At 31.7% G+C, this 20,099-nt stretch overlaps 2 protein-coding genes across 2 annotated transcripts; one reads left to right on the top strand and one right to left on the bottom strand.

The window, feature by feature from the left end:
• The first annotated feature begins 963 nt into the window (after positions 1 to 963).
• Positions 964 to 20,093, top strand: LOC124353201 (39S ribosomal protein L43, mitochondrial-like). The gene is made up of 4 exons (XM_046803095.1): positions 964 to 1,239; positions 7,556 to 7,662; positions 9,885 to 10,087; positions 20,007 to 20,093. The coding sequence occupies exons 1-4, from the start codon at positions 1,103 to 1,105 to the stop codon at positions 20,091 to 20,093; spliced, it is 534 nt and encodes a 177-aa protein (XP_046659051.1). The 5' UTR covers positions 964 to 1,102.
• LOC124371392 lies at positions 13,445 to 17,306 on the bottom strand. Its single transcript, XM_046829726.1, has 3 exons — positions 16,716 to 17,306; positions 16,373 to 16,529; positions 13,445 to 15,694 (listed from the first exon to the last, which is right to left on the bottom strand). Exons 1-3 carry the CDS (start codon positions 16,872 to 16,874, stop codon positions 13,572 to 13,574), a joined length of 2,439 nt encoding a protein of 812 aa, XP_046685682.1. The 5' UTR covers positions 16,875 to 17,306; the 3' UTR covers positions 13,445 to 13,571.
• Positions 20,094 to 20,099: the final 6 nt, after the last annotated feature.

Genomic DNA, 20,099 nt, shown 5'->3' on the forward strand with positions numbered 1-20,099 from the left:
TATTCCAATATCACAAAAAGATAACTGGATATGGTTATAATTTATATTTATGGCATTTTATGTATACTGAATTAGCTTTAGACTTTGAAAATTATATAATGTGTTTTTTATTCAAATTTGTTTTATTAAAGCTTAGTTTAAATGGGTAGATTTATCGTATTTGAATTTATTTGTTAATTTCATTTGCTTGAGTGTTGTTTTCTTTTATTTTTCTAAGAAAGTTGGAGCCTCTACACAGGCAGTTCCTTGCCTTTTGAGGTCCTATTTTGTTTTCTTGAATTTTGTTTATTGATGTACCCTAGCTGTATTAAAATAAAAAAAGACATGTTCATATTTTCTTTAATAAAAAAGTAACATTGTTTTATTTTTATTCTCATGTCAATTGTGTCTACAACTAAGGAGCAATGTTTGTGTTTGTGCTTAAGGTATAAATGATGTTTATATAATTTTACTATTGTACATATTTTCAAGAAAATAAATAATTTTTCTATTCTATTCTAGATTATGACATTTTATTCGTTGTGCACCATCTCACATTTTGTAAAGTATCTTTGGAGTTATAAAGAAAGTTCAATATTAATATAATTAATTCGATATAATTTCTATGTTTTGCAGATATGTTCGGATATATAAAACGACTCATTAATTCGGATATAAAACGACTCATTAATTCGGATATAAAACGACTCATTAATTCGTAAGATAATAGAAATCAGAACCGTTCCGAACTGAGGTCGCTATCAGCCGCATGTACAGGGTTTGTCAGGAATGTTCGGGATTTATCGGTACTGCTCGGCTCTGCCCCCACTCTTTCTCTCCGCCTGTCACGATCACCCCATTGAAAACAAACGGGAGGAGCTCGTAGCACAATACACGCATTACGTCCCACAGCCTGTCACTGTAAGCACAATACACATATGTGAGTACACCGGCCGTATATTCTCTATACAAGCTAGCAGAAGAAAAAGCCAAAGTGAAGCTAGTCTGTGGTGGTGTAGCAATTTTCGTTTATTGTGTTTTAATTTTTAGGTTAGGTGGCTTGGTTTGGTGAAGTGGACGGTTTTCTGATTTATATGTAATATTTCGTTATAGCTGTAAAAATATGTCATACTCACATTTATTCATGAAGTCAATGTATCCCCGAGCTCCATTGAGAAATGGGGTCGGGAGGTACGTGTGTCAATTGCAGAGGTTAACATTGAAGTTCTGCAAATCCCATGGTGGTAGCAAAGGCATGAGGTAATTATAATTATTTTTTTAATTTATGAAAATATATTTATTTTATACTAATTTAATTTATTTTTTATATCATTAGGTTGAGATGACAAATAACGAAGTTAAAGAACGTTAAAAGGAGAACTATTCTCATGCAGAGTAATATTTATTGTTCTCTTGCGTAAAATACCAATAACACTGAAATTAGGGGAATTTGACCTAAATAAAAGACGATTTTTGTTAAACCTTCTAAGAATAAAAGTTATATCATCCCGACACAAGTACCTCTGGTCATCAGCACAGATTTAAAAATAGCATCAAAATTTGGAGTTAGGTTCTATTTACCCTCTACTTCAAAGTTGGCTCTGTGAAGGGGTTGATTTTTATTTGTTAGGGGTGTAAAGTTCCCCCATTAGAAAAAATACTAGTTTTGAGAGTGCAACCATCTGTAAATACTTTAAATTAATGTCAATAGACAATTTCTAATATGTTAAACAGTTTTGCTCCTAAAAATAATTGTGTTTGTTTATTGGCTAATTTTTCACCATTCTCTTTAGAAATGAATTACCTACAACTTTTGGTTACAAACTTTGCTTGTTACTCATTAAGTGAGGTTAATGTACTCATTTAAACCTAAATTAAAATGTAAACAAAGCAGGTTTATCGAGACCTAATTTCAAATATTTTGTGTGATATCTCAGAAATTAGTGGTCTTACAGGTCTGGGATGTATTTTATTCCGTTTTAAAAGTTCATTTTACATAAAATATGATAAATTAACACCCTGAAATATCAGTTTCGCTTTATTTCTGTTCTTTCTCAGAAAATCAGGTGAAATCTTTCTGGACATATGTTTATATGATTTGTTTTCATTATTCTGATGAGAGGAAACCACCTAAGAAATTTTGTCGGGTTACTTGTAGGACACCCAGTATATAAGTGACAGTTTGATTAAGCCTAAAATATAGCCACTTCGTGTATTCATGAATATAATAGGTAATTATCATATTAACCGCCGGGGCGGAAAAATACGAGTTTTGCGTTCTTAACTTATTGGAATCGTCCTATATAAAAAAAAGTATAAGGTTTGATGGGGTGGAAATGAGAAATAACGAAGTTCTAGAAAATAAAAAATTAAATAACTTTCCAGTAATATCTCCATGTTCTACATCCACGTCTAGCGTCACGTGACCTTTTGTGGCCAATGATTGAACCTCGTGATGACGTCATCGGTTGCGCCGCCATCTTTGCAAACGTAAATGAGAAATTACAGAAATGAGCAGAATTTTGATCAAAGTTAATAATGTTTTTCTTAATTTCGAGAAAAAAATTAATTACGAGTGCCTCCGGCCATCAGCGCGGGCTTCGGCAGCACCTTCGGTGCTGCCCCGCGCTGATGTCAATAAAAGAAAAACATCCCTCGAGATAGTACCTATCAGTAAAATATAAAATTCTAGAGGGGCTGATCAAAAATATAAATTGAAATGTAATGCAAAGGCAATTATGTAAAGTTTAAAAACTAAATAAATCATGAAAAACTCAAATATATAGATGGATATTAACAGAGAACACTTACCATTAGTGTGTTGGCGGATATAGCTAAACAGCAGCAACAAAAAAGTGGTCTATCACAACGAAACGACACAGTCTCCCGGTTTAAAAACACCACTCGACCGCACGACGAACAAATACACTCATTTTTAAAAATGCCCTGTTCTATTAAAAAAGAGATAATTTCGTTTCGGTTAAAACGTAAGCTCTTTACGAAACACTCCGACACACACAATTCACTAGGGTTGGTTGAACTAGTGGATGGTTGATTCATCATTGTAAACTCACTCACTCAATCCGACCTACTGAACACAATATCTTGTGTAGAACTGACCTATGCACCGGACAACTCAGATAACAGGTATGCTATCAGGCTGCTATCAGTCCCGGCCGCAGATAATATTCAAGTAAACAGATTATCGAGACACAGCACACAAACTGAACATTAAAACATTAGAAACTTTACCACTTATCAATATACCCCCTAAAATCATGTTATTTGTCATTTGCACCCCCTAGTACTATATATATTTTTTGTTCAGGAGGGTGAGCAGAATACGTTGGTAACGTCAAATTCGTGATTTGCCGCCCCGGCGTTTAATCTTACTGGTACCATATAATAATATACAGTCATATTCTAATTTCTAAAAAATGTGATTTTAGTTTTTACCCATAACTCACTTAGTTTTTAAGCAATCAAGTCGTTCAAAAAAGCATTTTGTAGGTATATTTAATTAGACCCATGTAAATAATTTTTTCTCAGATTTGCTAAAAGGGCTCCAAAAAAGTAATTTGCTTAAACACAAACGTTTACGGCTCAATTTTTACCCTTAAAAAATAAAACGACAAAGTTTTCAGACAACAAAAACCTACAATATTGTATTCTACAAAATTTTATTTGAAGAAATTAATAGTGTTTAACACTTTCACTGCCGCCTCCTAATTTTGACAACTTTCTTACACTGCCGCCCATTTTTAACGATTTTTAAATATATATAATTTTTTAACTAATTATAAGAAAACCATAGGACTTACATTTTTTTAAAGCTAAGTTCTTCCTCTTTCTACACAGATGCTCATGCATAAATATTTTCAAACAGAAAGTCTTGGTTGAAAACTTAAAAACATAACGTTTTTTGTAAAAAATAAAAAGTTGACCAAAAAACATCACCATGTACTAGTCTGTAGCATAATATATTTTTTATTATTTTTTTCTGTATTTAGAATTGTCATTACTAACACTATAGCTACACATGTTTACAATTAAAATTTACTTATGCTGAAATATTTTTTTTTAGTGTGGAAAGTCTTGAATAATAAAAAATAAAAAATAAAAAATAAATAAAATAAAATAAACAATAAACTGTAAAATTCTGTAATAAACCAATTATTTACAAAACACAAGAATAAATGTTTTTATTACTAATTTGCTTATATTTGTTATTTGAGTAAAAATACAATGTCAACAAACTTACTTGCATCTCCAAGAAGTCCATCAGTAGTAAAATCGGGATCATTATCTGTGTCATCTTGGAATAAATCATCACTTTCACTGTCACTTGAACATCTGAGTAACTCTTCTAGAACTTGATTGTCTTCAATACTGTTACGATTCATTGTATTTACTCACAAAACAATCATAAACAAACGTAATAGCAAGCAAAACAATAACGACGCAGACGACGAACTACGGTAGCAGAACGACAACAAATAGCCGACGCCCGACGCGAAGCGGTAAACAAACCACTTTTTTTCCGATGTTACAGATGACTGCCAACAACATTTCATAGATTATAATACATAGAGTAAGAAACAAAAACATCGAATTAGCGAATGACTATCAATGCCGAATTTCATAGTCGTTTAAATGAGTTTTTATTACTGTAAAAGTCGGCGCCGTCAAATGACGTTGTCGGCAGTCTATAGAACTCCTTGCGCGACGTCAAATTACGTTGTCGGCAGTGAAAGTGTTAAGTTATTTAAAAAAAGGTGATTTTTCGCTAAATTACGAAAATGATTTTATCACTTCAAGCCCAATTTTTTCAAAAATAAGTACTTTAAACTGGTCAAACACTCAGAACATATTATAAGAACACAAATTTAAAGTGAATTGTAAAGTGGCAATAATTTTTTTCAAATGAGGTGAAAGAGAGGGTGAGATTTTCACTATTTTTTCCAACGAAAGAACTGCACATGGTAATGCTCCCTAATAGAATATAATCTGGAAGTCCTGCCAATTTCACGTAGAGCACTATAGCGCTGACACACTAAACTATCAGACGCCAAAGTTTACCATCTTCATGGGTAACCAGTAACTCATATTGTGCAGATTTAATACAGCTTTATGAAGTCACTGGTAACTCAAGTTGCAATATGAGAAACATTACAAAATTTAACATTTCACTGAACTGTTAAAAATGGAGTTACAGAAAAAATGTCTACGACTAGTCCACCTACTCATTCCTTTAGAGTTGTGACTGCAAAGTTAATGAAGATGGTATTCAAACTCATTCCAAATCACTCCTACTCTCCCTAGATTTGGCTTCCTTAGATTTTATCTCTATCTTGATATGGTAAAGTGGCTAGTGGTGAAGAGATTTTACTCACTTGAGGATATAACTGCTGAAACCAGTGCCTATTGGTGGAATTGAACTAATCCTCCTGCTGAGATGAAATCAATAAACCGAAGCAGTGTATACATAAACTGGACAAAGTATGTACAAAACTACTTGAGAAGACTATTTGAAAAATATTGCTCATCAAGAAAAATTAAGTAGGCCTGTGTTTTACTAATGAAGTCACTATTTTTTCCAACGAAAAATAGGAATCAACATTATTCTCTTCATAACTTGCTTAGTTTTAATGCTAGGAACTTTCATACAAAATAAAAATAAAAGGTTTTTTTTAAGGATTTTAAAATAAGGTTTTATGAGTTTTCCCCGAAAAATGTATTGGTTTTTGGTTCTTGTTTGTAGAAACTCCATTTTGGCGTTTGAAAATACCAATCAACTTTCAACAAGCAATAATTCAATTTGTATTAAGTGTCTGCATATATCATAAATGCATGTTTTATTTGTTTTTTATAAGTTATAATTTTGTTCTCATCAGGTTTTTGGATTAAATGCATATTTTTCCAGTTATTCGCAAAACACTATCTGTAAACATGATTTTTTTTCTGGAAACCAACAATTTCACTTGTGAATATGTCGAAAAGTATTGACTTTCAGAAAAACCTTTATAGAACAAAAGTTGCTTATTATTAGTTAATTTATTGATTTCCACAATTATTTTCAATAAAAACTTGCTCAACCCCGAGAAGGAGTGACATCCACCTCCAGGAAAAAAGCAATCCCTGGCACAGTGTAAACATTGAAATAGAGGACAAGAAGAACCTAAATCTAAATTTTTATGGAAATTGGTGCTGTATGGGATAAATAGGCTACATGGAAAATAGTAATTGACTGGACTATTAGGTAACACAAGTGCCTCTGGCCATCAGTATGGTGACGAACGAAAAAACATTCCTCGCGGTAGTACATATCACTTAATAAGATCAAATTCCAGAACGTCTGATGGGCCTAATCACGATTACCCCAGCCATTACTGCGAGCTAGGCAACACAATTTGATAAAGCAAACAAATATTGTAAATTCACTTAACCATAACTTCTTTCGGTCTTTTTAGAAAAGTAGTTCCACTTTTAATGCTCCACAACTTCATTGTTATTTTCATTTCCTTAAATATTACATTGCTTTCTTTAGGAGGATGATTGTAATTTGATAATAAAATAAATCTTGTTACCGGGGTGGATGAAAGCAGATATGACAAAATGCAAACAAATTTAATCAGCAAAATTAATGTAAGCATAACGTCTTGATTTTGTATATTCGTGTAACCTACTTACAAACCATCAGATAACTTCCGATCACAACAAAATATTAGATTCCTGATTTAATAATAACACAAGAGTACACAACGAACCCATAAGTTACTCTCATTTTGAAAAACACGATGATCATTAAAAAATGAATCGGGGGCATAACACTGAAAAAGTTAAATAACAAAAAGTACATTACCTACACAAATATAACCACAGTATAAAACATAGTTATTTTTTTTACACCCCCTAAAACTACATAAAATTAACTTCAGGAGGACGAGCAGAATACATAAAACTATGGTTGGCAACTCAAGCTGTTAACTAACTTCACTGGATACCTTTTTGAACAGGAAAATGCTTTAAAACATTTAAAAACCAAAGAAATCTAGTTTTGGAAATCCCAAAAATTGAAGAAAAACTTTCTTGTAAAATAAACTAATAGTTTAATATTCTGACAGTAATAAATAAACACAATGTTGGGATGTTAAAAGACTGCTGTTTGTTGTTAAGGGCTGCTGTAGTTTTTGCGCACATGTAGAATCTTTTGATAAAAAAATGTCTTGTTTGTCTCCTATCTTTTAACTTAGTATTCAACATGTAAACTGTTCATGATATAAATCCCTTGCAGGTAAATGTATGTGTTTGTATAGAACAGTCAGTTTCATAAATTTTAATCTGATTTCATTTCAAAACAAAGAATAAGTAAATTTTGAACCAAACTGAAAATAATTGGTTCACTGTTATAGACAATAGACAAGTACTTTATTTACATAATCTTGGAGATTAGTAATGCGTCACATGGTTACAATAATGGTTATAATGAGAAAGAACAAACCTTACTTCATTAGTACGTTACTCCATATAATAAAATAGGTAAAAATTTAATTGAACCATTGTTTTTGTTTTGCAGGGAATTTATTGAAACAGATCTAATAGATTTTGCTAGAGACAATCCGGGAGTTGTAGTTTATCTGAAGCCAAGACGTCACAGGACTCCTTGTCTCTGGGCTGAATACTGTGAGTATGATAATGTGACATTAGGATATTAATAATTTTGCTATAGCTCTTTCAACTATGGAACTGGCATTTTCCCTAATATATCATGCGTATTTCAGCGATTGGAAAAAGGTTTTTCAATCATTGTTCACATGTCTTTAAAACTATCAGCTTTCTGGAAATAATATTTTAGATAGCCTACATATTATTTCTTCATTTGAAAAACATGTTACCCAGGCGAATTCAAGACATTGTAAGGGTGGTTTGATAAGTCCATGTAAAAGTAAAACACAGGCCTACCTACTTTTTCTTGATGAGCAGTATTTTTCAAATAGTCTTCTCTTAGTTTTATATATACTTTGTCCAATCTGTCAAATATCCTACTTGTGTGAACAGCATGTATGAAAAGTGGTGAACTTTAAACAGTTATAACTTGTGGTTTATTGTTAGTTTTTGGAGTAAATGTTTTAAATATGCTTCAAGTATGAGTTTTCAGTTTGAATTTGATTTATTGATATAACTACAGACTAAAACTATCAAGCCAACCTGTAAAGTACTGTGATGATGAAGTAATTTTTCAACTAATTCGGTTGTATTTTATTGTTTTACATCTAAATCATAGCTCAGTAGTAGTAAAATTGCAATAAACCTTTTTTATTAACAAGGTTTAAATTTGTTATTTTGAAATGTTCAATTTACTTCTTTTATTATTTGTAAAAACAATGCCAAATGTTTGATTTTGATACTAAAGAATAAGTATGTTTATAGAAAGAAATAATATAAATGTAGATTTAATTAATGACTAGTAATCTTCTTCATACAGTAATTCCTTTTAAGGTCAAACCTCGTTAGTACGAACCTCAATAAAACAAATTCCTTGATAAGACGAATTTTTCCAAATCCCCTTGAAACTTTCACAACACTCAATGCTAAAGACACCTCTAGACAAAGGAGTAATTAGATAAAAACATCCATAAGACAGATTTTTTGTGATTTGGACTGATTAATCTCTGTACAACCTATAATATTAGCACAGAACCTCTACAAGACAAATGCGACCACTATAGGACGAATATTTTACGTAGCGGCATCTATAGTATGTAGTTTTCAAACAAACAGTGACTCAAATGCGTGGCTTTGATATGAAATCGCAGCCGAAACAATCTACGCATTCCTCTTCAGGACTGGAGTAAAGATAGCGAAATACTAGGGGCCAAGAATTAGAGTTTCAAGGATTTGTTGACTTCAATGATGATGTAGCAGTATGTGGAGATCTAACGGATGAAGATACCCAGCTTCTGTTCAACCCTCAAGTCCTCAAGAAGAGGAAGCAGCTCAAGATGATGAAAAGGATGCATGGACGGAAAGTGATCTACCTGAATTGCCAATGAAAGACACAAGAGAAGCTATTAATTTATTAAAGTGTTTTTTTTTTTTTCGTGGAGAAAAATTGTTTATATGAAAGTGTAGTGAACAGTTTCTTTTAATTATATTCCTCGAAGTATCGTCGAATTAGATTCCACTTTGGATATGGCAACCATTTATGCAGGTAAACAATAAAAAAGACTTCATTGCAATTTTTATTTTTTGTGAAATATTATTCTGTTATGTATTAGTTTCTAAAACCATGTACCAGTGATTTAATACATACATAGGTACTGTATTTTTTAAATTATTGCAGTCTTTTTTTGACCAAGGCCTACATTGAAAAATATCTTCATTTACATTAACAATGATTCGTATTATAGAGGTTGGCCACAAAAATCTTTGTTTTATAAAATTTATCTCAGAGTGAGGAAAAACGTCTATAAGACGTGTGACGGCAGTATTAAACCTTGATAAAACAAACCTCTTTATTAAGAATACCTCGATAAGACGAATTTTTTCCTTGGCCCTTGAAATTCGTCTTATCGAGATTCGACTGTATTTAGAAAATGAGTAAAATTTTCATGTAAATACATACACGATCAAAAAACAATGATAACCTTTTTAGGGTTAAAAAATCTATGGTTTTAAATGGTCTAATCTTTTACAGAACTTGTAAAGTATACATAATATTTGTTTTTATTGTTTAAAATAAATAATAAAAGAACAATTATTATTGGGTTTGTAGCTGTATTTGTAATTTGTTAAAGATGAAGGAATTAAAATGAAAGATTTCTAAAATAAGTATATAAAGCTTAAGTGGATTTAAATGCATTAGTTTAAACCAAATTTTATAGCAATTAAAAAATTATTTGTAGTGAACGGTGGTGAAGAATACATAGGAACAAACAACATGTCGAAGGAGGAGATAGCAAAGTGGATACAATGGATGAGGACCAAGTCCGGGTACCAGGATACGCGTTACCTCAGCTACTGGCACACAGATAGCCCCACAGTACAGGGAGTGTGGAGTCCCTTCACTCATCGAGATCCTGCTCTCAACTTGGCTACCTTCCCCATGGTGAGTATACAACTAGAGAAGCACTTTTATTATATTGTTGGCTACATAAATAGGAATGAATGTGAACAAGGATTTGAATAAGGAAAAGGATAATACAAATGGTCATTGTATTCCTCAAACTTTTAAGTGCCCTGTAAACTTTCATATTCTCTTGTAGGTTTAACCCTTTTCCATCAAAGTACTGTGACATGCTTCTAGCACTACTGAGCTGAATTCATTGGGCCACTCCATTGCGGGAGAACACACTTTTGTTTTTAATACTTTAACAACTTTATTTGAACTAAACTGTTACAGAATACACATCATTGTAAATGTTATTAATTTCTGTGTAATATGGTGATATTAGAAAAATGATTACACTTAACAGATAAACTAAATCTAAAGAAATACTCGTTTGTACAAGAAATGTTTGTTTATATTGTTATATTAAAAAATGACTACATGTCTTGTACAAAGAACTGTAAAAACAAAGTAACGATATTTCAGTAAATATAGTTGCAGGAAATTACAAATATATCTAGTAATTCTATAAGATAGCAAAGGAAGATTAAAGGAATTATTATAAAAAACCACTAAATCACTGTCATTGAAGAGGTTGATAAACGTTTCATATATTACTCCTAGATAGTGTCAAAAAGCATTAAAAAATGCTATAATTGAGGACAGCAGTACAATAAGTGTCAATAGATATTACCATGAGCAATTCCATAGATAGAAATATAACACAATAAGTATGATAACAACACAAAAGCAGAGAGCAATGATAAAACGGTTTGTGGTGATTGAACTTTAACACCAGGCTCTCTGTCAAGCCAATAGGAGGCGAATGCCCGGAAGTTGGTTTACTCATAAAAGCTGGATCATGGTTTTAATTTTTACTTTATAGGCGATATTGTACATGTATTTTTATAAAAATTTCAAATTTTGTATTGGTAAAAAGTGCGCATTATGATGATATATTATCTATCATTTTGAATAAATAAAGATTTCAATGGTTTTTTACTATGCCGTTTATGGATCTGTAATGGCCCATGCTGAACTGGAGTGATAGCATATTTACTATTGAAACTAGGAAGCATGAAATAAGACAAAGTGAGTCAACACACCCATTCTGTGCAAACTGCCCTACAAAAAACCCCAATTTTGCTATAACAAAAGGCATTATAAAATAAGAAAACTGTGTTATAATTTTATTTATAACGATGCAAAATTGTTTTTCAGAGGTTTTATGTTATTTAGTTTTTTATTATGCTTAATAGCTTTCTCTGTGGTTGTATAGAGTAAATAAGATATGTAATACAATTCAAAATCCTGTAATTTTATTTTTAATGGTAAAATTTAATTTTTTGAATTTTGAAATTTATTTACTTTTTCGCATTACAGAGCGATGATGTGATTCTGTAAAGGGCTACGGTCATTTAAGATATTTCACATATAGTATATAGGCCTATGTTAATGTGTTAAGCAATGATATTTATACTGTATTTCAACCTTTTCTATAATAATATAATTATGCGTGCATGTTTTACTATATGAGGCTTTCATTTAAAAGTTCCCTCGTTTGGTATTCATTTACTTATCAATAGACTTATATTGTTTGGTAAATAATTAATTTAAAACTGTAAAATGTTTCTAAATGGTATGGCCACCAACTGATCTCTTATGTGTGACACACATTTTAAAGCTCGTACAAAATTGTGCATTATGGTAAAAACAGAACCAAACTCAGATTTCTTAACCCTTCCCGCGCTATGGCAATTTGGGACGCACCATACCCAAACGCTACATATACCTCAAAAGTTTTTTTCTATAAAGTCAACGCTAATGTTGTATTTGAGTTTGTTACCATATAAAAAGACTTTTGGGAACGAAAAAAGTATAATTTTTTTAATACGTTTATTTAAATTATAAAACAATATAAATACACCAAATTTAACGAAATGTTGAACGAAATTTTACTATCGTGTATAATATTATATTATAGTATATTATATGTATATTATACAATTAAAATAAAACATTAATGGGTATAAAAAGATCTAAAATTAGCCATCACGGTGTTCAAGATAACGTCAACGTGTGGTACGTCTTGAAACACGTATCCGGGTGCAGGTTCGACCGGGCGGTACATGTCTCGCACACGTAAATGGTCTCCTTGCGTAAACCGTTGCGTGTACACACAACACGTCTTCCCAATATGTCAAAAACCAATTTGACAACGTAAACACAACAGTTCCACTCGCAGTCCGCGAACGAACTAAACCGGCGAGTTAGTTCGTCAGTAGCGCTTGAGTCTGGCAAAACAGGCAGTGGCATGGGTAGTGCGCTGCCATTTTGCAGCTTGGAGAAAAACCGGGAGGCGGGGACAACTATTACTGTGCTTTTCTATTGAGGGATAAATATTCCAGCAGTTGCTGCACTCCACCGGCAAAACTGGGAACTACTTACTCCCAATAATAACCTCAATGTTTAAAAGCGAATATATTTGTCAACAGTGTTTTGAGCAAAGTAAATATTGGCGGTTATATTTGTCAACAGCGTGCGAAGGGTTAATTGCATATATTACTCAAATACATCTTCAATCACATATTTCAAGATGAAAATTACACATAAAATTTCACTGTCTTCCAACTGTGCTGGAAAGGATATTTTGAAATCATTTGTCCCATAAGTAATTATAAACAAGCAAATCTGTTAGTGTGTGAAATTGCAAAAAATAAAATAATATAGTATTTCAACAAACATAGCACAACTATTAACAAACAAATAAATAAACATACAACCACATTGTAAAAGTAATTGTATCTGTTAATGTAAGAAATTAAAAAAAATCTAGTATTTAAACAAAAATAGCACAGCTATTAACAAACAAACCGTTAAACATGCAACCACATTATAATAAATTGTTAGTGTTATTTAGGCTACTTATTTTTATTATTACCACTTAGGCTGGTTCATATATCTGTACCTCAGAACTATATGGGCCTAAGTCACATTTAGTAGATTTTACAGGAGAGCATAAAAACTACGAACAGTTGTGTTTATTCTTTATTATAAAATTATGAACTGTGTTTAGTTTCTACTTCACAAGTTAACTTACTTATGTTTATAGAAGCATTAAACTGCTTTAGTATTTTTATGTAATTATTTTTTTGTTACATTAAAAATGGACTTACGATATTTTGGCTCTAATCAAAAACATATGTTATATTGCTACTTGGACTTAAGCAACCAAATTAAGTGTATCCATTAGCAACCAATATACATGGTTTAGTCAATAAAAACACTATTACAATGCTAATAAAATATATTATCTAACAATGTTGTAATGGCATCTGGAAAGTAGTTTTTTCTAAAATCAAAAACATTTGTTTTAATGCTATTTGGACTTAAGCATTGTATTTCCATTAGCAACTAATATACATTGTTTCGTCAATAAAACACTATTACACTGCTTATAAAAACTATAAATATAAGGTAAGAATTAATCTAATAATGTTGAACTGATATCTGGAAAGTCATTTTCACTAGCCCCATGTGGAAGGTTCTCAAAGTAAGCCTTGTATTCTTCAGGGACCCACTGGAGGATTGTCATTAAATCTCTGAATTTTTCATTACTTATTTTCCTCTTCTCAGATCTTAGTTTCGGAACTGATTCAGGCATGATTGTTTCTTTTCTCTTATTTCTTCTCAAATCCACACTTTTAAAATCAACATCATCAAAGCTTGTTTTATAGTACAGTATACCAAGTTCTTCTCTTCGAACCTGTAACCAAACTGTGTTGGAAATGAGGAAAGGTTCTCCAATAGTATTTTTTTTCCTGTTTATTAATGGTCCATCTTTATTAGTAAGCGAAAGAAAATCAAGAAAGTGTTCAAGAGACATTTTCTTTACAATGAATGGGTTTTTATTGCTACAAGATGCGATGAAGTTCGCCCAATCATTAGTAGTAAATATTGTGTTAGTTTTAAGATGCTTTTTTGCTCTTTCTATTAATCCATGTTTACCATCTACCTCCATATGTGTATGCCCAGCTAATAAAAATTTGTGGTTTATTTCATTAATGTTGGGTAGAGTTTTCAAAATCCAAATGTACATAAAAATCATATTAATATTTCTATTTTGACCGCTGCAGTTATCGGTCCAAACAGTCAGAGTGTCAATGCTGCTTTTATTGAGCTCTTCATTTGCCCAGGTAAACAAACAAGAAGCCATCTCACTTCCACCTCTACCTGCAGTGGTCTCATTCCAAATCATGCACCACGTTTTCTTTCCACTACTGTCGTCAATGGTGTAGTTTAGAGTCCAGAGCTTTCTCAAGTAGAAGCTTTGACAGTTTGTGAGAGCTGGAGTAGGAAGACACTTCTGTAGGTCTGCCATAACAACTTTAAATTTTTCATTTCCTTGTCCCAAAAGCTTATCTTCTTTTTTCAAATGGTATCTACGTGCTGCTTCATCTAGATGCTTCTGCTTTTCTGCTTGAAGGTTTTCTTTTTGCTCACCGTTTGCATTCTTTAATTGGCAATCAATTCTGTCACAAAAATCACATGTGTCATTGTCTGGCAAATGAAATGACAAATTGTATTCTCTATTGAAAATTTCTGAAAATAACCATTTCTTTTCGGGTTTGATATTTTTTTCTTTACATTCATTTTCATACATGGTATACATTATGGAAATGTTTAAATCATTACCCAAGTATTTTTTGTTTGTCCTTTCCCTACTATAGTGACTTTCATATGCTGGATATTTTGATATGTGGTTTCTTATGATATCCTTTGCTGTCTCTGGTATTTTGTTTCCTGGTACATGTTTGCCACGATGGTCTGGTTCAACCATACCAGTACTTTGGGTTTTTAAGAGAGCAAACTTAACAAATGTTTCTGATATTACTAGTGTGTTCAAGAAAAATTGTTTGCAAACTTTTTCAAAATTGTTATCCCATTTGAGAAAATAAGTATGGCTGTTTTTTCTACTATTTCTAGAACCATCTCTTTGTCGTGACCTGGCTATTGGCTTGGTTGTAATACAAGAAACTATATACTGGCGTTTAGAACTTAAGTTTCTTTCACTATTATAATAGTCAGAATGAATGTGTACTCTTTGTGCATGACTTATGCGCTGAGAGCATTTCAAGCGACAAGTAGTTTTACAAGGAGGTCTTAAAGTTCTTTCTTTTACAATATCTCCTTTAGAGTTGACATGCTCTTTTCCAGAAATTCGTCCCTGCTTTCTAATGTTTTTTTTCCACTTTTTTTCATTCCTTATTCTTTTTCTTCCTTTATTTTTAGGTTGAGTAACTATCGGTAACTCGCTCTCCGTGTCATCTGAATCGGTGTATGGTACCAGAGGTATTATATTATTATTATTTGCTGTAGTATTTGTACTTACAGATTGACTTTGTACTTGTTCTAAATCGTTACTTAAAGTTGAATCACTCTCTGAACCTGAAGGTGGAGTGTATGTTGGATCATCGATGTCATTCTCAAATAGGTCGCTCACAGAAGATAGCGCATCATCTAAATCTTCCAGTGTTGTCGATGCTCCAGATTCTTGTTCCATGTTTGTCACTTGTGTTATCGTCTCTAGCTCCCATTCATTTGACTCTGAAAAATAAATTGTTAAGATATTTTGAATATTTAATTTTATTTAAGTGTTTTGCTTTTAATAACATAGAGCTTTCTTTCCTACAAGTGTTCCCAGCCTTCAAGAAATAGAGAAATTCACTCGGTTTTGTCCAATTTATTTTAATTTTTTAAATTGATGTTCCGCCAAAACATTGATTAGTTCATTATATAGATAGCCTACACAAAGAATGTGGATATAAAAAATATTATATCGTTAAAGTGGATTTCTATTGAATTTTTATCATGTTTTTGGTAATTATGTGTAATTTACTCGTCACTCACGAAGTTTTTCATATTGAAGTATAATTTCTGTTAAACATGTAGAATGTTAAATTAGGTAGAATAACAAGTCGGAAAGACAAAGAACCCCTAAGAATATAACTATTATCGTATGAAATTAATGCTCTCTGTCCCTACCGACTACAGCATTTACAGTCTAATGACAATGTACTAGGTCTAGGCCCAGCTTAACACGATTGAAATGGAACCTAAATTATTGCTAGGGTAGGCTAAAGCCCCCGAGTAAATACCTGCTACAATATGGTTAAATGGTTAAACATAACAGTAATTTACACAAAAAAGATTTTTATAACAACCATAAATTTACTGAAATTTATTTAAACTGAGCCTAGAGTATTATGTACCTACTAATCTCACCTGGTTCTACTGGAGTTGAAATGAAATTAAGAAGATGTACGTCTTTACTAGTTTCTCTTTCAACTTGGATATTTTCACTTTCATGCATGTTAAAATTCCATTGGGTTGAGTCATTGTCAGGTAAAACGAGGATGGATGTGCAATCTGGATTCAATACCTAGAAATAAAATTGAAAATCAAACATACACTTAGGCCTACTTCTCCTATTGGCACAACAATGTTCTAAACCTAGGCTAATAATAATAATAATAAAAATTGTTCCTTGAGGTCTGAGTATAAAATTCGAATTTTACTTTAAGTTTTACATATTGTTAGCTTGTAAACATATTTAAAAAATACTTACTTTTAATTCGGTTAAAGTCGGTGAAGGAGTGGAATTTCTTCGTGGAACTTCTACTGATTGATTGCTAGGACAATCATTAGTTTCAGGTTTCAGATTATCTTCAGTGAACGTATTAAGGTTTTTCAATTTGGAAAGTATAAACTTTCCCCTACTTTCCATATTAATACCAAAACGTTTTGTTAAAAGTAGAATAAAACTTTGATTAGTACAGCTCAGTCCTAACCTCAATAATCTCTCTAATAGCAGGCAGCAGCAATATCAACAGTATTATTGACAGTCATCAGCTGTTCAGAAAACAGGACTTGAGACTAAATGAGTATAGTGGCTAGGGCCAGACAATGGCAAGTCCATTTTGTGGACTTAGGTTTTTGCTGAAATGCTCAATGTTCAGAACCATAACATCATAGGTGGAGTTAAGTTTGTCTGGTTCTGATATACCTCAGGACTTAGACTCATATAACCTTTGATAAATCATAAAAATAGAATTTTTAGCGGAGTTACGATGGTATGGCTGGATGTAAAATGAAATTTTAAGAACATACGTGCAATAACCTAAAAAATAAGAAATTTTGGACTTAGGCTCATATGGTTCTGAGGTACAGATATATATTTCAATATATCTGGCAAAATCTATTAGTGACACTAAATACTTCTCCTAAAAATGTACATTTTGTACTAATTTGTAATTTCTCTCAATATTTACTGCAATGAAATGTCTGATCTTTCTCATGCTTGATAAGTGTTTAACTAGAAATGGCAACTATTGGATTTCTGACGATCCTGTACTATTGTACTTTAACTCATGATTTAATTTTTAAGGCTACGTAACACCCTTAATGTATCATATATATATATATATATATATATATATATATATACCAATGAAAAGACAAAATTATGAGCTTTCGGTTTTTGTATATAAAACATAACTAACCTTTATTTAGCTAAGAGTAGTAAAAGAAAATTAAAAATTATCCATAAACGTCAAGATTTACGGCAGTTGATGACCAGTTTCATCAACAAAATTCAGTATTTTTGAAAAATTCCTTAGGGATTATTCTTTATACAAAACTCAGAGTAGCATCACTGAAAAGTTCCAATTCTAGTGCAACTTAGGTCAATTTAGTGTTTTTATGTAGGAGTTATAGTTTTAATACTCCTTTAATAAAATTATGAGTACGGTTTTTTAAATTATGTCTTTACTTGGATAACCACCAACAAAAGTTTTAATAGTCGGAAAACCGACGTTTCTTATTTTATTTGTACATATGACAAAACATTTTTAGTGGTGTTAATTATACCAAATGAAAGTCTATGATATGTAATATAATTTGATTCCATTTTTAATAGTTATCGGTCAGCAGTCATCGTGAAAGCTGTTTCAAAAGCAACAATTTTGTAGGTCTGTTTGTTTGGGTTGTTTATTGTAAGGTGCATATATTAATGTTGTAATAAAACTAATATATCACTTCCTTTTATTATGACACGCAATTTGTAGTGTGAAATCATTTTTTTTAGTATATCTCTACATTTGTATTTCACTTGATGCAAACTATAATTAGTTTTTTTTCAGTTGTGATGTGTATACAGAAAAAATATACAAACATTTGTATATAAAAATTGTTTTTTTTAATTCAATTTCTTTTGCTGTAGAATGAATTACCTGTAAAGTACTAATTTACTAATGCCCATGATTCCAGCAAATTTTGGAGTAAGTAAATCAGTTATGACTATATACTCGTATAAATATATACATTTGTATAAACCATTTGAATGATTTTTTATTAAACGTATGTAACCACAACATTAAAAATAACCAGTGCATTGGGTTTTTTTAAATAAAATAAACTTTTTGTAACATAAATTTAGAAAATGTCATAGAAAACAGTTCCAGAACAATATTCAACATTTTCATAATTACATAGTGTCTTCAAAAAATAAACTGTTAGAATTTGGTATTGCATATGTTATAAATAATTTATGTTCATATCACAATTCCATATCCAGCTCTAATGATATCCGGCCTACTCTGTCTCTACATTAGACTGGACATACTGTATATTAAGCCATATCATTTATATACTTAGACATATACAATGTAGTTTAGGTTTGTTGTTGGTGAAATAAACTTTAGAAATAAATCTATAGATGGCTTAGTTGTCTTGCCTTTTTATAGCTAATTTTTGTGTTACTTATTTGATTATAACAAACAACAAATTTATTTAGTTTTTTTGTTCAAATTACTCATTTCATGAGAAAACTCGGCCAGCACCAAAAATCTCAACTTTGGGGCTTTTTATTAAATACTAGCTGTTTCCTGTAGCTTCGCAACTTTTCCCGTATATGAACACTTCTGGTTCAAGTGAATTATGTTTTTGTATGTACTAAACTTTTCTACTTTAAGACTACAACAATTATGCTCATAAGAGACTCTAAAAGTAAGTATTAGTGGTCTTCAACCGTTTTTAGTGGTCTTCAACCGTTTTTAGTGCTTTTAAAAACACCAAAAAATCACAATTTCTATTCTCTATTACCTGAATTAAGGTTAGAGTGGAAATTATGCACTGTATGTATAGATAAATTGTGTCGACTTTTTTTTTGAGGGGTGTCCTTCTGAGGAGGCAAATGATTATTGAGGAGCTCTGCTACTGAGAAAACAGAGTTACTGAAAGACTATACTCCTGAGGAGGCAAAGAGTTACTAAAGAGCCCTTCTACTGAGGAGGCAAAGAGTTACTGAATGACCCTCCTACTGAGTAGTAAAATAGTTGCAGGATACAAAGAGTCATTGAGAGATCATCCTTCTAGGTAGTCACTGACAGAGGTGGTATACCGAGTTTTGTATCCATTAGCATAAAAACAAAATATTTCTAAACCCTGTCAGGACTTTTACGGGGCTTTGTATCAGTACAAACCATTATTTATTCTACCCAAAATGAACTATAAAAGGTAGTCTGAGTTCTTAGCATTACATGATCAGTGTCATAACTAATGTCAAATGTCTAATTTCTTACTGTTCACACCAAGTCAAATCATTGTTTACATAATTAATACTTGAAGCATTTTCAGCCTTGTTGATGAGAGCCATTGTAGTAAAAAAAGGTCAATCCAAAACACACATAGAAAGGTCAAAATATTTCAAGAAGTTAATTGTGGAAGCAAAGTTTTGATACAGTTTGGACTGGATGACTTTAGATGTTAGTCATATAAGGTAAATTGGAAGAATTGAACCAATTGATATGGTTTTGTTTATTCTGATGGTAAATATTTTACAGTTATGTTATTGTTTCAGACTGAGAACCCAATGGCAGAACGCCAAGCCCCTACTGCCACAGAGCTGTTTGATGGAAATGTACAAACAGCAACAGTCCCAACATAATACGCC

Source organism: Homalodisca vitripennis, chromosome 1 (genome assembly GCF_021130785.1).
Source record: "Homalodisca vitripennis isolate AUS2020 chromosome 1, UT_GWSS_2.1, whole genome shotgun sequence".
Taxonomy (NCBI): Eukaryota; Metazoa; Arthropoda; class Insecta; order Hemiptera; family Cicadellidae; genus Homalodisca; species Homalodisca vitripennis.

What these genes read in the sequence shown, in the direction of transcription:
- LOC124353201 (XM_046803095.1), top strand. Translation starts at nt 1,103, where the DNA reads ATGTCATACTCACATTTATTCATGAAGTCAATGTATCCCCGAGCTCCA. An exon ending in GGTGGTAGCAAAGGCATGAG is followed by an intron (nt 1,240 to 7,555) that starts GTAATTATAATT and finishes TTTGTTTTGCAG; the next exon opens with GGAATTTATTGAAACAGATC. An exon ending in ACTTGGCTACCTTCCCCATG is followed by an intron (nt 10,088 to 20,006) that starts GTGAGTATACAA and finishes TTATTGTTTCAG; the next exon opens with ACTGAGAACCCAATGGCAGA.
- LOC124371392 (XM_046829726.1), bottom strand. Translation starts at nt 16,874, where the DNA reads ATGGAAAGTAGGGGAAAGTTTATACTTTCCAAATTGAAAAACCTTAAT. An exon ending in CGACTTTAACCGAATTAAAA is followed by an intron (nt 16,530 to 16,715) that starts GTAAGTATTTTT and finishes TTTTATTTCTAG; the next exon opens with GTATTGAATCCAGATTGCAC. An exon ending in TTCAACTCCAGTAGAACCAG is followed by an intron (nt 15,695 to 16,372) that starts GTGAGATTAGTA and finishes TTTATTTTTCAG; the next exon opens with AGTCAAATGAATGGGAGCTA.